This window comes from Tachysurus vachellii, chromosome 9 (genome assembly GCF_030014155.1).
Source record: "Tachysurus vachellii isolate PV-2020 chromosome 9, HZAU_Pvac_v1, whole genome shotgun sequence".
NCBI lineage: Eukaryota > Metazoa > Chordata > Actinopteri > Siluriformes > Bagridae > Tachysurus > Tachysurus vachellii.
In genome coordinates this window covers 26,433,474-26,449,163 of record NC_083468.1, presented here as the reverse complement: position 1 = coordinate 26,449,163, position 15,690 = coordinate 26,433,474, and the positions used below count along the sequence as shown (strand labels likewise).

Genomic DNA, 15,690 nt, shown 5'->3' with positions numbered 1-15,690 from the left:
GGTAACAAATTCCCTTTATTCCAGCTTTATAACGTGTGTGTAGTGATACACACTAGTGAGTAGTGATACAGATTAGTGAGTAGTGATACAGACTAGTGAGTAGTGATACAGATTAGTGAGTAGTGATACAGACTAGTGAGTAGTGATACAGATTAGTGAGTAGTGATACAGACTAGTGAGTAGTGATACAGATTAGTGAGTAGTGATACAGATTAGAGAGTAGTGATACAGATTAGTGAGTAGTGATACAGACTAGTGAGTAGTGATACAGATTAGTTAGTAGTGATACAGATTAGTGAGTAGTGATACAGATTAGTGAGTAGTGATACACACTAGTGAGTAGTGATACAGAGTAGTGAGTAGTGATACGGAGTAGCGAGTAGTGATACAGACTAGTGAGTAGTGATACAGACTAGTGAGTAGTGATACAGACTAGTGAGTAGTGATACAGATTAGTGAGTAGTGATACAGACTAGTGAGTAGTGATACAGACTAGTGAGTAGTGATACAGATTAGTGAATAGTGATACAGATTAGTGAGTAGTGATACAGACTAGTGAGTAGTGAAACAGATTAGTGAGTAGTGATACAGATTAGTGAGTAGTGATACAGACTAGTGAGTAGTGATACAGATTAGTGAGTAGTGATACAGATTAGTGAGTAGTGATACAGACTAGTGAGTAGTGATACAGATTAGTGAGTAGTGATACAGACTAGTGAGTAGTGATACAGATTAGTGAGTAGTGATACAGATTGACAGAAAGACAGACAAAGAGACAGACAGAGAGAGATAGGTGGATAGACAGACAGGCAGGCAGGCAGACAGACATATAGGATAAGTGGATAGATAGACAGACACAGAGAGACAGACAGGAGATCAAGAGATGGATAGACAGATAAATAGACAGACAGACAGATAAAAATTTATTAAAATGTTCTGACTTCTTATGTCTGAACTCCATACTAAATACTGCTGTTTTTAGTTAAATACTTCACTGCAGAAGAAATTATTTAAACTGTCCTTAATAAAATTAAATCTTTAAAAAAAAAAATCTAATCTGGCACTTAATTACGTGAAAGCGTCTCCAGGAATCATATCTCAACCCACACACGTTAAATTAGAATCAGATGAGCCTTTAAGGTCACGCGTAGAATTAAAACAGAAACAAACAAACTCTAATGAACACACAGATTAGAAAGGACAGACATGTGACGTTAATGAGAGCGAGATGACTGAACGTGTTAAGTGAGTCGTGTCCCTGACCAGAGGCGTGTTAGCATACATCAGCGTTTTCCTTATGAGTCCTGAACGCTGTTGTCTAGCTGCACGTCGCCTCAGAGACACAGTTGCAGTGCCTCGTCTCACCACGTCTCCACAGTCACAGTGCTAATGAGGAGTTTGTACGCATGCACATTCCCGTACTGTGCCCTCATACGTCTGAGTGCAAATGTTTGCACCCCTGTTGGTTCAAACACGCACACCTAGTCATTAATGCAATTATCTGATCAACCAATCATCTAGCAGCAATGCGGAGCATAAAATCATCAGTGATGTTCACATCAACCATCGTTTCAACCATCTTGTGCGTTTGACATGTTGTTGGTGCCAGACGAGCTGGTCTGAATACGTTCTGATCTTCTGGGCTTTTGAGAATGGTGCAATAAATTTAAAACATCCAGCAGCTTTGTGGTCAGAAACACCTTGGTGATGAGAGAGATCAGAGAATAACCAGACCACTTGGACCTGACAGAAAAGCTACAGTAATGCAGATAAGCACTTGAGCAGAATACACCACCTTGCACTTTGAGGTGGATGAGCTACAACAGCAGAAGATGATGTCGGGTTCCTCTTCTGTCAGCTAAGAACAGAAAGCTGGGGGTGCAGTAGGCACAGGATTACCAAGAAGGAAAAACTGATGAATCCTGGGGAATGTGAATGTTTGACTCAGAATTCAGCACTGACGACATGAATCCATGGAGCCAACCTGCCCAGGCTGGTGAAGGTGGTGTGATGGTTGGGGGATGTTTTTATCACACTTTGGGTCATTAATACCAAACAATCATGGCCTATCTGAGTGTTGTTGGAAAAGTGGTAACTCTGTGGTAAAGGTGTTGGACTACTGACAAGAAGGTCATGAGTTCAAATCCCAGCTGCCACTCCTGGGTCCCAGAGCAAAACCCTCAACCCTCAATTGCTTGACTGTATAAAAGAGATAAATGTAAGCTGCTTTAGATAGGTGTGTCTGCCAAATGCCATATACGTATGTAAATGTTGCTGATCATGTACATCTCTTTGTGGCCACTGCCTTCTCATGGCTTGATAATGCACCATGTCACACAGCAAAAACTGGTGTCATGAACATCACCATGACTTCAGAGTTTTTTACTGGGCTTCCCAGTGACTGGATCTGCAGCACTGATGTGAGCACACACACGGAGCATGGATTGAGGAATGTCATGCACAGTGCTCGCTTTCACGGTTACATCAGCCAACACTGCTACTGCTGTCAGTTCTTTCTCTTGTGCTCCTCCTCCACTTTCACAGCCATCACACAAATGTACACAGTGATATCCTCTGAGTGTAAACAAATCACTTAAATGTACACAAAAAACAAAACAAAAAAACAAGTCTGGCTTAAACTCAGGGGTCAGACGGCTCTCCAGTTAACCTGCTTGGATGACATTACTCAGACATTATTCAGACGTTAGATGTTACTCAGACTTTAAACGTCACTCAGACATCACTCAGAAATTACTCATTACTCAGACATCACTCAGAAATTACTCATTACTCAGACATCACTCAAACACCACTCATTACTCAGACATTACTCATCACTCAGACATCACTCAGAAATTACTCATTACTCAGACATCACTCAAACACCACTCATTACTCAGACATTACTCATCACTCAGACATTACTCATCACTCAGACATTACTCGTTACTCAGACATGACTCGTTACTCAGACATTACTCAGAAATTACTCATTACTCAGACATCACTCAGATATTACTCGTTACTCAGACATTACTCAGACATTACTCATTATCAGACATAAATCAGAAATTACTCGTTACTCAGACATTACTCGTTACTCAGACATTACTCAGAAATTACTCATTACTCAGACATTACTCGTTACTCAGACATCACTCAGAAATTACTCATTACTCAGACATCACTCAGAAATTACTCATTACTCAGACATTACTCAGAAATTACTCATTACTCAGACATTACTCAGAAATTACTCAGACATTACTCATTATCAGACATAACTCAGAAATTACTCATTACTCAGACATTACTCATTACTCAGACATCACTCGGAAATTACTCATTACTCAGACATCACTCAGAAATTACTCATTACTCAGACATCACTCAGACATTACTCATTACTCAGACATCACTCAGACATTACTTATTACTCAGACATCAGTCATTACTCAGACATTACTCATTACTCAGACATTACCCGTTACTCAGACATTACTCATTACTCAGACATTACTCATCACTCAGACATTATTCGTTACTCAGACATCACTCAAACACTACTCATTACTCAGACATCACTCAGACATTACTCATTGCTCAGACATCACTCAGAAATTACTCATTACTCAGACATCACTCAGAAATTACTCATTACTCAGACATCACTCAGAAATTACTCATTACTCAGAAATTACTCATTACTCAGACATCACTCAGAAATTACTCATTACTCAGACATTACTCGTTACTCAGACATCACTCAGAAATTACTCATTACTCAGACATCACTCAGAAATTACTCATTACTCAGACATCACTCAGACATTACTCATTACTCAGACATCACTCGTTACTCAGACATTACTCATTACTCTGACATTACTCAGACATTACCTGTTACTCAGACATTACTCATCACTCAGACATTATTCGTTACTCAGACATCACTCAGACATTATTCGTTACTCAGACATCACTCAGACATTACTCATCACTCAGACATTACTCATCACTCAGACATTACTCGTTACTCAGACATCACTCAGACATTACTCATCACTCAGACATTACTCGTTACTCGGACATTACTCGTTACTCAGACATCACTCGTTACTCAGACATTACTCGTTACTCAGACATCACTCAGACATTACTCGTTACTCAGACATTACCCATTACTCAGACATTACTCGTTACTCAGACATTACTTGCTACTTAGACATTACTCGTTACTCAGACATTACTCATTACTCAGACATTACTCGTTACTCAGACATTACTCATCACTCAGACATTACTCGTTACTCAGACATTACTCGTTACTCAGACATTACTCATCACTCAGACATTACTTGCTACTCAGATATTACTCATCACTCACTCATTACCCAGGCATTACTTGTTACTCAGACATTACTCATCACTCAGAAATTACTCGTTACTCAGACATCACTCAGACATTACTCATTACTCAGACGTTACTCGTTACTCAGACATCACTCAGACATTACTCTTTACTCAGACATTACTCGTTACTCAGACATTACTCAGACATTACCCGTTACTCAGACATTACCCATTACTCAGTCATTACTCGTTACTCAAACATTACTCATCACTCAGACATTACTCATCACTCACTCATTACCCAGACATTACTTGTTACTCAGACATTACTCATCACTCAGAAGTTACTCGTTACTCGGACATCACTCAGACACTACTCATTACTCAGACATTACTCGTCACTCGGACATCACTCGTTACTCAGACATCACTCGTTACTCAGACATTACTCATCACTCAGACATTACTCATTACTCGGACATTACTCATCACTCAGACATTACTCATCACTCAGACATTACTCGTTACTTGGACATCACTCGTTACTCAGACATTACTCGTTACTGACATTACCCAGACATTACTCATGACTCAGACATTACTCGTTACTCAGACATTAGTCATTACTCAGACATCACTCGTTACTCAGACATTACCCGTTACTCAGACATTACCCATTACTCAGTCATTACTCGTTACTCAAACATTACTCATCACTCAGACATTACTCATCACTCAGACATTACTCATCACTCAGACATTACTCGTTACTCAGACATTACTCGTTACTCTGACATTACTCAGACATTACCCGTTACTCAGACATTACCCATTACTCAGACATTACTCGTTACTCAAACATTACTCATCACTCAGACATTACTCGTCACTCAGACATTACTCATCACTCAGACATTACTCATCACTCAGACATTACTCGTTACTCAGACATTACTCATCACTCAGACATTACTCGTTACTCAGACATTACTCATCACTCAGACATTACTCGTTACTCAGACATTACTCGTTACTCAGACATTACTCAGACATAACTTAGATATTACTCGTTACTCAGACATAACTTAGATATTACTTGTTACTCAGACATTACTCGTTACTCAGACATTACTCAGTCATTCCTTGTTACTCAAACATAACTTAGATATTACTCGTTACTCAGACATAACTTAGATATTACTCGTTACTGATATTACTCGTTACTCAGACATTACTCGTTACTCAGACATTACTCAGACATTCCTCGTTACTCAGATGTTGCTGAGATTTCAGACATTACTAAGCTGTTACTCAGATATTACTCAGATTTTAGACGTTACTCAAATATTACTCAGATGTTACTCAGATTTTAGACGTCACTCAAACGTTACTCAGACTTTACTCAGACTTTACTCAGACTTTAGATGTCACTCAGACGCTTGCTGTTACTCAGATGTTAGACTTTACTCAGACGTTACTCAGATAGAACTCAGCTCATGCAGGACTTTATTCTGAAAAAGAAATAGAGGGTTTCTGAACATGTGAGCGAGACATAGACGAGAGATGGCGAGTTTGTTAAATGAATATAAATCGTTCAGTTTAATGCAGATCCGTGTGCGAGTTTCATTTATCATGCGGAGTGAATGTGGAAGGTGTATTGATGTATATAAAGTGTGCTGTAATCTAATTACTGACACTCAGTCAGGATTTGTTTACAGACATACAGAGAATCTTAAATAACGATGAAATTCTTCTATTAATTAAAGAATCTTTTTATCTGTTTATAGTTGATGGCCATGAAGCGTGTTTTGTTTTGTCTGTAGCAAACACGTTCGTTCCTAACTCACCTACACCTCTGTGCCCTCATACTCCATCAGCTGAAGTGTGGCGCCGGTGTCCAGAGCCTCTGCCGCGTCTGGAAATTAATATCCAGCACTGCTGGGCAGCGAGGCTGCAGTGAGGAGGCGTTTGTCTTAATCAGCTCCTGGCTGAAGTGGCACTTATGAAGACCTATGTCCCTTAATACAAGACGAGGGTTTTATTGGCTGAGACCCTGGGGTCTTTCCAAGGCCGAGCGAACAGACAAAACAATCGTGCTGCTTCGGATCAACCTCTTAACGCGAGGGCTCACGCTTTCCCTCCGCATCGCTTATTCATTTGAGAGCTGTGACGTGTCGCTGTGGAGCGTGTGAAGTTCACTCCGGTAACAAGCCGAGAGAAACGATTCCAGAATAATTCCACAGTACGGAACGTTCCATCTGTTTGTACAGTGTAGTGTTGAACATGACGTGATGCGATGACAAGAACACTGCAGGAAAACAGATTCTGGGAAAAGTGTCAGCTCTCACTATTAATTCTCTACACTTCATTAACCTCCTGTGAAATCCCTCTTCTCTCTGAATACACACACCAGGAGATGATTCCCATGTTCCATCATGTGACCAGTAATTATTTTATTATTTTAATCCTCACCAGGCTACAGATGCAGTAACCTCTGTCTCGTTACACAAGCACAGCAGGAGGCAATTCGTTGTCCGTCATGAAGAATAATTAAAGGGAAATTTATGACTTAGGGGAAAAAACTCTTTATCCCTCAAGAATATACATGTTTAAGTGCTAACCGGCCATTAATACAAGAAGAAAATGCATGGAAAATGTCCAGGGAGTTCAGTGACTCTGCTGCGGTGTGAGAGCGTGGGCTCACGGGGAATTTACCATGATATATTTATTACATTTGGTAAAAAGGCTCATGGGAAGCTAAAGCAGATCATGTTTATGAATGCAGTTTGAATATTAAACAATCCATATTAAACATAAAAAACACACACACACACACACACACACACACACACACACACACACACACACACAGCATGCAGCTGAGGGAGAGAGAATAATAATAATAAGAGAGAATAATAATAATAATAATAATAATAATAATAATAATAATAATAATAATAATAGTTGTCCTATTAAAGGGGTAGTATGTGTTTTTTTAAGTGACATTATAAAAAAAATCTCTGAAAGGTCAACAAGGGAAAAAAAAACACTTGAATAATTTATTTATTCTATGTTCTCTATCAGGAAAGTCTAAAAGACTAAAAGCTGCTCTCGCTCTGGTCCTCAGGTTCGACTCCAGAGGAAACACAGAAGACGTGAAGCTTTGATCTAAGCAGAAGGTGAAGGAAGACAACAGATTCTGGTCGTGTTGCTTGAAGGCTAAGTGTTTGATATGGAAAAGTTTTACACGTTGACTTCTAAAGAAACACTTTTTATGTAAATCAGTACTGATGTGATGTTCAGACAACCTGCAGCACTAACACCACGACTTAACACCCCGACTTAACACCCCGACTTAACACCCCGACTTAACACCACGACTTAACACCACGACTTAACACCACGACTTACTGATCAGAGCAGAGATTTAAATATCCTGAGTATCCTGAGATGTCCCTATGGCCTAAATAACCCTGACTGAACTCTCTCTCTCTCTCTCTCTCTCTCTCTCACACACACACACACACAGACATAAATGCAAACCTCTTTGTGAGCTTCACTGGAAATGCGGTTAGTGTAGCGCAGAACCTCCAACTCCATATCTGTCTTAACCAGACGACTGCAGAGAGAGAGAGACAGAGAGAGAGAGAGAGAGAGAGAGAGAGACATTGAGAGAGACAGAAAGACAGAAAAACACAGAAAAAGAGAGACTTATTAAATATGGTGTAAAATATTACAGATGTTGCAGATAAAACATAAAACATGCATCAAAAAAAAAAAGAAATTAGGCCCAAATACTTGCTCACTGATTAATAACCTGATCAGAAGTCTAGGTGGGTGTGGCCTAATATTCAAATAAGCATTCTGAATTAGACCTTTGAGGCATCTAAGGTTGAGCTTCCACTCACTAGGCTTAAAGAATCCATGTCCTGGCTGTGTCAACACAACACAATCAACACAACACAACTTCAAGATAAAATAGAGTGTGTGTGTGTGTGTGTGTGTGTGTGTGTGTGCGCGTGTGTTTATTTTGGGATAAAACCCTGTGATTTTCACCTTGTTATATATCTGACAGCTGAAAAGCTGAGCTGTGAGCTCCACAACACAGAAGCTCAGTTTGCGTCAAACTGGTGGATCATAAATTATCTCCAGACGTGTAGCGAGTCATTTTTACTTTTCACACACAAAAAAAAAGTGAGGGAGGAAACGAGAGACTATTTTACACCATCAACACAACAACAAAAAAGTTACAGAGGATATGAAAGGATAAACACAAAACCTGTGATGTTTCTATTCCTGAACTTATTGAGCTAGTAATGATGCACTTCGCATCCGAGACACGTGTGTGTGTGTGTGTGTGATATTTCTGGAGCCTTATTAGTACCTTATGACAGGTTCATATTAAGTCTCCCTTTGATGCTAAGCGATTAGTGAAGTGTTTAGTGAACACATTTAACACAATTATTGCAGAAAACTTTCACGTCGATTAAAGAAATCCTACTAATGACCTATAAAGCACTGAATGTTCTCATCACACACACTTCCTGAGCAAACGTCTGCTCTTAGAATCAAAAGCATTCAGGCTCTTTGTTAGTACCTACAATAATGACGAGTAAATCAGGGGGGTGGAGCTATAAAGTTTGAAACAGATTTCCAGTCAGTGTTCATGACAAAGACTCAGACCTTCAGTCTGAAACTGGAAAATAATCTGATGGCAAAAATCCCAAGAGCTCAGAAAGGGAAGTTTTGTAATAGCTTTTTAGATTTTTTTCAGAAACTGAGAGGAAATTTTAAATCTTGAGATGTTTACATGAGTGAATATATCAGTCTCTGGGCTGATGTACGTAAGAGAAAAAGTGATTGAGGGAAGGAGGGATGGAGGGATGGAGGGAAGGAGGGCAGGTCTGGGCTGAGTGCAGCTGTAATGAAGCCGCTTCCTAGCAGGCGCTGAACGAGAGCGAGAGTAATGCAGAGAGCAGCCAGCCAGGCACGCAAACCATTACTCTGACACAGAGAGGAAATGAAAGAAGGAGAGAGAGAGAGAGAGAGAGAGAGAGAGAGAGAGAGAGAGAGAGAGAGAGAGAGAGAGAGAGCAAGAAAGGGAGAGAGAGAAAAAGAGAGAGAGAGAGAGAGAGAGAGAGAGCAAGAGAGAGAGAAAGAGAGAGAGAGAGAGAGAGAGCAAGAAAGGGAGAGAGAGAAAAAGAGAGAGAGCGAGAGAGAGAGACACAGAGAGAGAAACAGAGAGAGAGAGAGAGAGAGTGAGAGAGAGATTGAGAGAGAGAGAGAGAGTCCAGACTTAAGCTTGTCAGTATTTGCCGGTGAAAGTCAGACGTTGGTGACTGTTTGCTCGTCTGTGTCTTTGGGCCTCTGTCTCTCAGGAGGACTCGACTCGACTCAAACGAAGCACCTCGGCTCTGAATCAGAAGCGTGCTCAGAAACTCAGATACGCACACAAACAAAACTCAATGTACCGACATCCGAGACACTGGAGTACAGCGATGTTCACACGCCGTGTTCAGAAACTTCACTCCGACACTAAAGAACTTCGTTTCTGCCGTCAGAACAAACCTCTTTTATAGAACACGATCAGCATCACGGCAGAAAAAGCCTTTAAAGCCTTATTAGATTTCATGTGAGATAATCAGATGAAGTTAATCAGAAACGTGACGCCGACGCGTTCTGCTCTGCGACAAACAGAGCCGTGCCGAGCGTCTTCGTTTCAACTTTATATCAAAGTGGGACATTGAGACAAAAAAAACCACGACATCTTTCCAGATCTGATTCCTGACGTTAACTGGAATTTAACACAGAGCTTGATCAGCGTTCAAACTGCGTCTTCTCTGATCTACAGCAGCCGCTTTCGCCTGAAGCTAAACACCGATTTACAGTCAGTTTAACGTCAGAGCATCACGATGCCGGAACCTCAGACGCCAAAGTGATACAGACGTCACCGCCTGACCTACTGTTGGATCTACCACCACTTCTTGTTGTACAGAAGACGTTGTGAAGGAGATCACGTGTGTCACGTGTAAAGAAAAAATCTTACCATTCCACCAGAACGGGATGCAGGAGAGAGTTGTTCACCTGGAAGCTAGAACAGAAAAAATACATCACTTACATTCTGAGACAAGAGAAAAATGTAATTAAAAGGTTAACGGATGAACTTTAGAAATAAACAGATGAAAGTTATAAATAAACAGATGAAAGTTAGAAATAAACAGATGAAAGTTATAAACAAACAGATAAAAGTTATAAACAGATGAAAGTTATAAATAAACAGATGAAAGTTAGCAATAAACAGATGAACATTAAAAACAAACAGATAAAAGTTAGAAATAAAGAGATAAAAGTTAGAAATAAACAGATGAAAGTTATAAACAAACAGATGAAAGTTAGAAATAAACAGATGAAAGTTATAAACAGATGAAAGTTAGAAATAAACAGATGGAAATTGAAAAAAGAGGAAAGTTAGAAATAAACAGGTGAAAGTTAGAACAGATGAAAGTTAGAAATAAACAGATGAAAGTTAAAACAGATGAAATTTAGAAATAAACAGATGAAAGTTAGAAATAAACAGATGAAAGTTAAAACAGATGAAATTTAGAAATAAACAAATGAAAGTTAGAAATAAACAGATAAAAGTTAGAAACAAACAGATAAAAGTTAGAAACAAACAGATAAAAGTTAGAAACAAACAGATAAAAGTTAGAAACAAACAGATAAAAGTTAGAAATAAACAGATGAAAGTTAAAACAGATGAAATTTAGAAATAAACAGATGAAAGTTAGAAATAAACATGAAAGTTAAAAACAAATGAAAGTTAGAAATAAACAGATAAAAGTTAGAAACAAACAGATAAAAGTTAGAAACAAACAGATAAAAGTTAGAAATAAACAGATGAAAGTTATAAACAGATGAAAATTATAAACAAATGAAAGTTGAAATAAACAGATAAAAGTTAGAAACAAACAGATAAAAGTTAGAAACAAACAGATAAAAGTTAGAAATAAACAGATAAATGTTAGAAACAAACAGATAAAAGTTAGAAACAAACAGATAAAAGTTAGAAATATACAGATAAATGTTAGAAACAAACAGATAAAAGTTAGAAACAAACAGATAAAAGTTAGAAATATACAGATGAAAGTTAGAAATAAACAGATGAAAGTTAAAACAGATGAAATTTAGAAATAAACATGAAAATTAAAAACAAATGAAAGTTAGAAATAAACAGATGAAAGTTAGAAATAAACAGATAAACGTTAGAAATAAACAGATGAAAGTTAAAAACAAATGAGTTAGAAATAAACAGATGAAAGTTAGAAATAAACAGATAAACGTTAGAAATAAACAGATGAAAGTTAAAAACAGATGAAAGTTAGAAATAAACAGATAAAAGTTAGAAATAAACAGATGAAAGTTAGAAATAAACAGATGAAAGTTAAAAACAGGTGAAAGTTAGAAATAAACAGATGAAAGTTAGAAATAAACAGATGAAAGTTAGAAATAAACAGATGAAATTTAGAAATAAACAGATGAAAGTTAAAAATAGATGAAAGTTAGAAATAAACAGATAAAAGTTATAAACAGATGAAAGTTAGAAATAAACAGATGAAAGTTAGAAATAAACAGATGAAATTTAGAAATAAACAGATGAAAGTTAAAAATAGATGAAAGTTAGAAATAAACAGATAAAAGTTATAAACAGATGAAAGTTAGAAATAAACAGATGAAAGTTAGAAATAAACAGATGAAATTTAGAAATAAACAGATGAAAGTTAAAAATAGATGAAAGTTAGAAATAAACAGATAAAAGTTATAAACAGATGAAAGTTAGAAATAAACAGATAAAGTTAGAAATAAACAGATGAAAGTTAGAAATAAACAGATGAAAGTTAGAAATAAACAGATGAAATTTAGAAATAAACAGATGAAAGTTAAAAATAGATGAAAGTTAGAAATAAACAGATAAAAGTTATAAACAGATGAAAGTTAGAAATAAACAGATGAAAGTTAGAAATAAACAGATGAAAGTTAGAAATAAACAGATGAAATTTAGAAATAAACAGATGAAAGTTAAAAATAGATGAAAGTTAGAAATAAACAGATAAAAGTTATAAACAGATGAAAGTTAGAAATAAACAGATAAAGTTAGAAATAAACAGATGAAAGTTAGAAATAAACAGATGAAAGTTAGAAACAGATGAAAATTAGAAACAGATGAAAGTTACAAATAAACAGATGAAAGTTAGAAATAAACAGATGAAAGTTAAAAACAGGTGAAAGTTACAAATAAACAGATGAAAGTTAGAAATAAACAGATGAAAATTAGAAACAGATGAAAATTAGAAACAGATGAAAATTAGAAACAGATGAAAGTTAGAAATAAACAGATGAAATTTAGAAATAAACAGATGAAATTTAGAAATAAACAGATGAAATTTAGAAATAAACAGATAAAAGTTAGAAATAAACAGATGAAAGTTAGAAATAAACAGATGAAAGTTAAAAACAGGTGAAAGTTAGAAATAAACAGATGAAAGTTAGAAATAAACAGATGAAAGTTAGAAATAAACAGATGAAAGTTAGAAATAAACAGATGAAAGTTAGAAATAAACAGATGAAATTTAGAAATAAACAGATGAAAGTTAAAAATAGATGAAAGTTAGAAATAAACAGATAAAAGTTATAAACAGATGAAAGTTAGAAATAAACAGATGAAAGTTAGAAATAAACAGATGAAAGTTAGAAATAAACAGATGAAATTTAGAAATAAACAGATGAAAGTTAAAAATAGATGAAAGTTAGAAATAAACAGATAAAAGTTATAAACAGATGAAAGTTAGAAATAAACAGATAAAGTTAGAAATAAACAGATGAAAGTTAGAAATAAACAGATGAAAGTTAGAAACAGATGAAAATTAGAAACAGATGAAAGTTACAAATAAACAGATGAAAGTTAGAAATAAACAGATGAAAGTTAAAAACAGGTGAAAGTTACAAATAAACAGATGAAAGTTAGAAATAAACAGATGAAAATTAGAAACAGATGAAAATTAGAAACAGATGAAAATTAGAAACAGATGAAAGTTAGAAATAAACAGATGAAATTTAGAAATAAACAGATGAAATTTAGAAATAAACAGATGAAATTTAGAAATAAACAGATAAAAGTTAGAAATAAACAGATGAAAGTTAGAAATAAACAGATGAAAGTTAAAAACAGGTGAAAGTTAGAAATAAACAGATGAAAGTTAGAAATAAACAGATGAAAGTTAGAAATAAACAGATGAAAGTTAGAAATAAACAGATGAAAGTTAGAAATAAACAGATGAAATTTAGAAATAAACAGATGAAAGTTAAAAATAGATGAAAGTTAGAAATAAACAGATAAAAGTTATAAACAGATGAAAGTTAGAAATAAACAGATGAAAGTTAGAAATAAACAGATGAAAGTTAGAAATAAACAGATGAAATTTAGAAATAAACAGATGAAAGTTAAAAATAGATGAAAGTTAGAAATAAACAGATAAAAGTTATAAACAGATGAAAGTTAGAAATAAACAGATAAAGTTAGAAATAAACAGATGAAAGTTAGAAATAAACAGATGAAAGTTAGAAACAGATGAAAATTAGAAACAGATGAAAGTTAGAAATAAACAGATGAAAGTTAGAAATAAACAGATGAAAGTTAAAAACAGGTGAAAGTTACAAATAAACAGATGAAAGTTAGAAATAAACAGATGAAAATTAGAAACAGATGAAAATTAGAAACAGATGAAAATTAGAAACAGATGAAAGTTAGAAATAAACAGATGAAATTTAGAAATAAACAGATGAAATTTAGAACTAAACAGATAAAAGTTAGAAATAAACAGATGAAAGTTAGAAATAAACAGATGAAAGTTAAAAACAGGTGAAAGTTAGAAATAAACAGATGAAAGTTAGAAATAAACAGATGAAAGTTAGAAATAAACAGATGAAAGTTAGAAATAAACAGATGAAATTTAGAAATAAACAGATGAAAGTTAAAAATAGATGAAAGTTAGAAATAAACAGATAAAAGTTATAAACAGATGAAAGTTAGAAATAAACAGATGAAAGTTAGAAATAAACAGATGAAAGTTAGAAATAAACAGATGAAATTTAGAAATAAACAGATGAAAGTTAAAAATAGATGAAAGTTAGAAATAAACAGATAAAAGTTATAAACAGATGAAAGTTAGAAATAAACAGATAAAGTTAGAAATAAACAGATGAAAGTTAGAAATAAACAGATGAAAGTTAGAAACAGATGAAAATTAGAAACAGATGAAAGTTAGAAATAAACAGATGAAAGTTAGAAATAAACAGATGAAAGTTAAAAACAGGTGAAAGTTACAAATAAACAGATGAAAGTTAGAAATAAACAGATGAAAATTAGAAACAGATGAAAATTAGAAACAGATGAAAGTTAGAAATAAACAGATGAAATTTAGAAATAAACAGATAAAAGTTAGAAATAAACAGATAAAAGTTAGAAATAAACAGATAAACGTTAGAAATAAACAGATAAAAAATTCAAAAAGGAGAAAAAAAGAATTTTCATTTTCAGAAAACACAAACGCAACATTTTTATTTCTTGATATTATTTTGCTTATTTATAAATCTAATTTTAATATTTAAAGATAAAAAGGATCCATTGTTTTTATTTCTTTATTTATCCTGAACTCTGTGAATATGGCTATAAATGTGAAGCATCAGGTGAAGGCTGCTGAAGCACTTCATCTCTCTCCTCTAGCTGGAGGTAAAGAAGCGGATTCTGAGTCGAGGGTGAACTTTTCCTCGAGGACTGTTCGCTTTAATGGACTCTGAAGCTCAGCTTCGGAGACACTAAAGCTATAATAGATAGATAAAGAAAAAGAGCTCTGAAGCTCTAAACGATTAAACACCTGGACCTGAACACCTAACACACACACACACACACACACACAAATGAAATGATTAAATTTATGATCAATCTTTTTTTTTTTTTTAAATCAAAACAGAAACTGGTGTCCTGAATCACAGAACCCACCTCTCCATGATCATCATCATCATCATCATCATCATCATCATCATCGATACTCTAAACTCTAAACTACACATGTTCTGTACAGACTTCAGAGCATCAGCAGCGTTTTAATTCTACACCAGACATTAAAGTTCATTAGAACGTTTCCTTTGCGTGTCTTTTTTGTGTGATAACGACAGAAACGAATTAGAAAGCCATGATAATAAACATCAGATTAAAAAGCAGTCGTCGGGATCCGGCGAGAGCCGAGAGATTCGTCTTTAATCAAAGCCTCGGAAACTTTC

The 15,690-nt window shown here is 35.2% G+C and overlaps 2 protein-coding genes across 2 annotated transcripts in view; both read right to left on the bottom strand.

Annotated features, from left to right (window-relative positions):
- Positions 1 to 15,690, bottom strand: part of LOC132851483 (general transcription factor II-I repeat domain-containing protein 2-like) — a 172,075-nt gene that overhangs the window by 31,488 nt on the left and 124,897 nt on the right. The gene's annotated exons all lie outside the window — the stretch shown is intronic.
- The window catches only part of pepd (peptidase D), a 57,084-nt gene that overhangs the window by 28,720 nt on the left and 12,674 nt on the right, over positions 1 to 15,690 (bottom strand). The window contains exons 7-8 of the mRNA XM_060878386.1: positions 10,400 to 10,444; positions 7,897 to 7,972 (exon numbers count right to left, since the gene is read on the bottom strand). Of these exons, the coding sequence (XP_060734369.1) occupies positions 7,897 to 7,972; positions 10,400 to 10,444 (121 nt within the window). The remainder of the gene's footprint in view (positions 1 to 7,896; positions 7,973 to 10,399; positions 10,445 to 15,690) is intronic.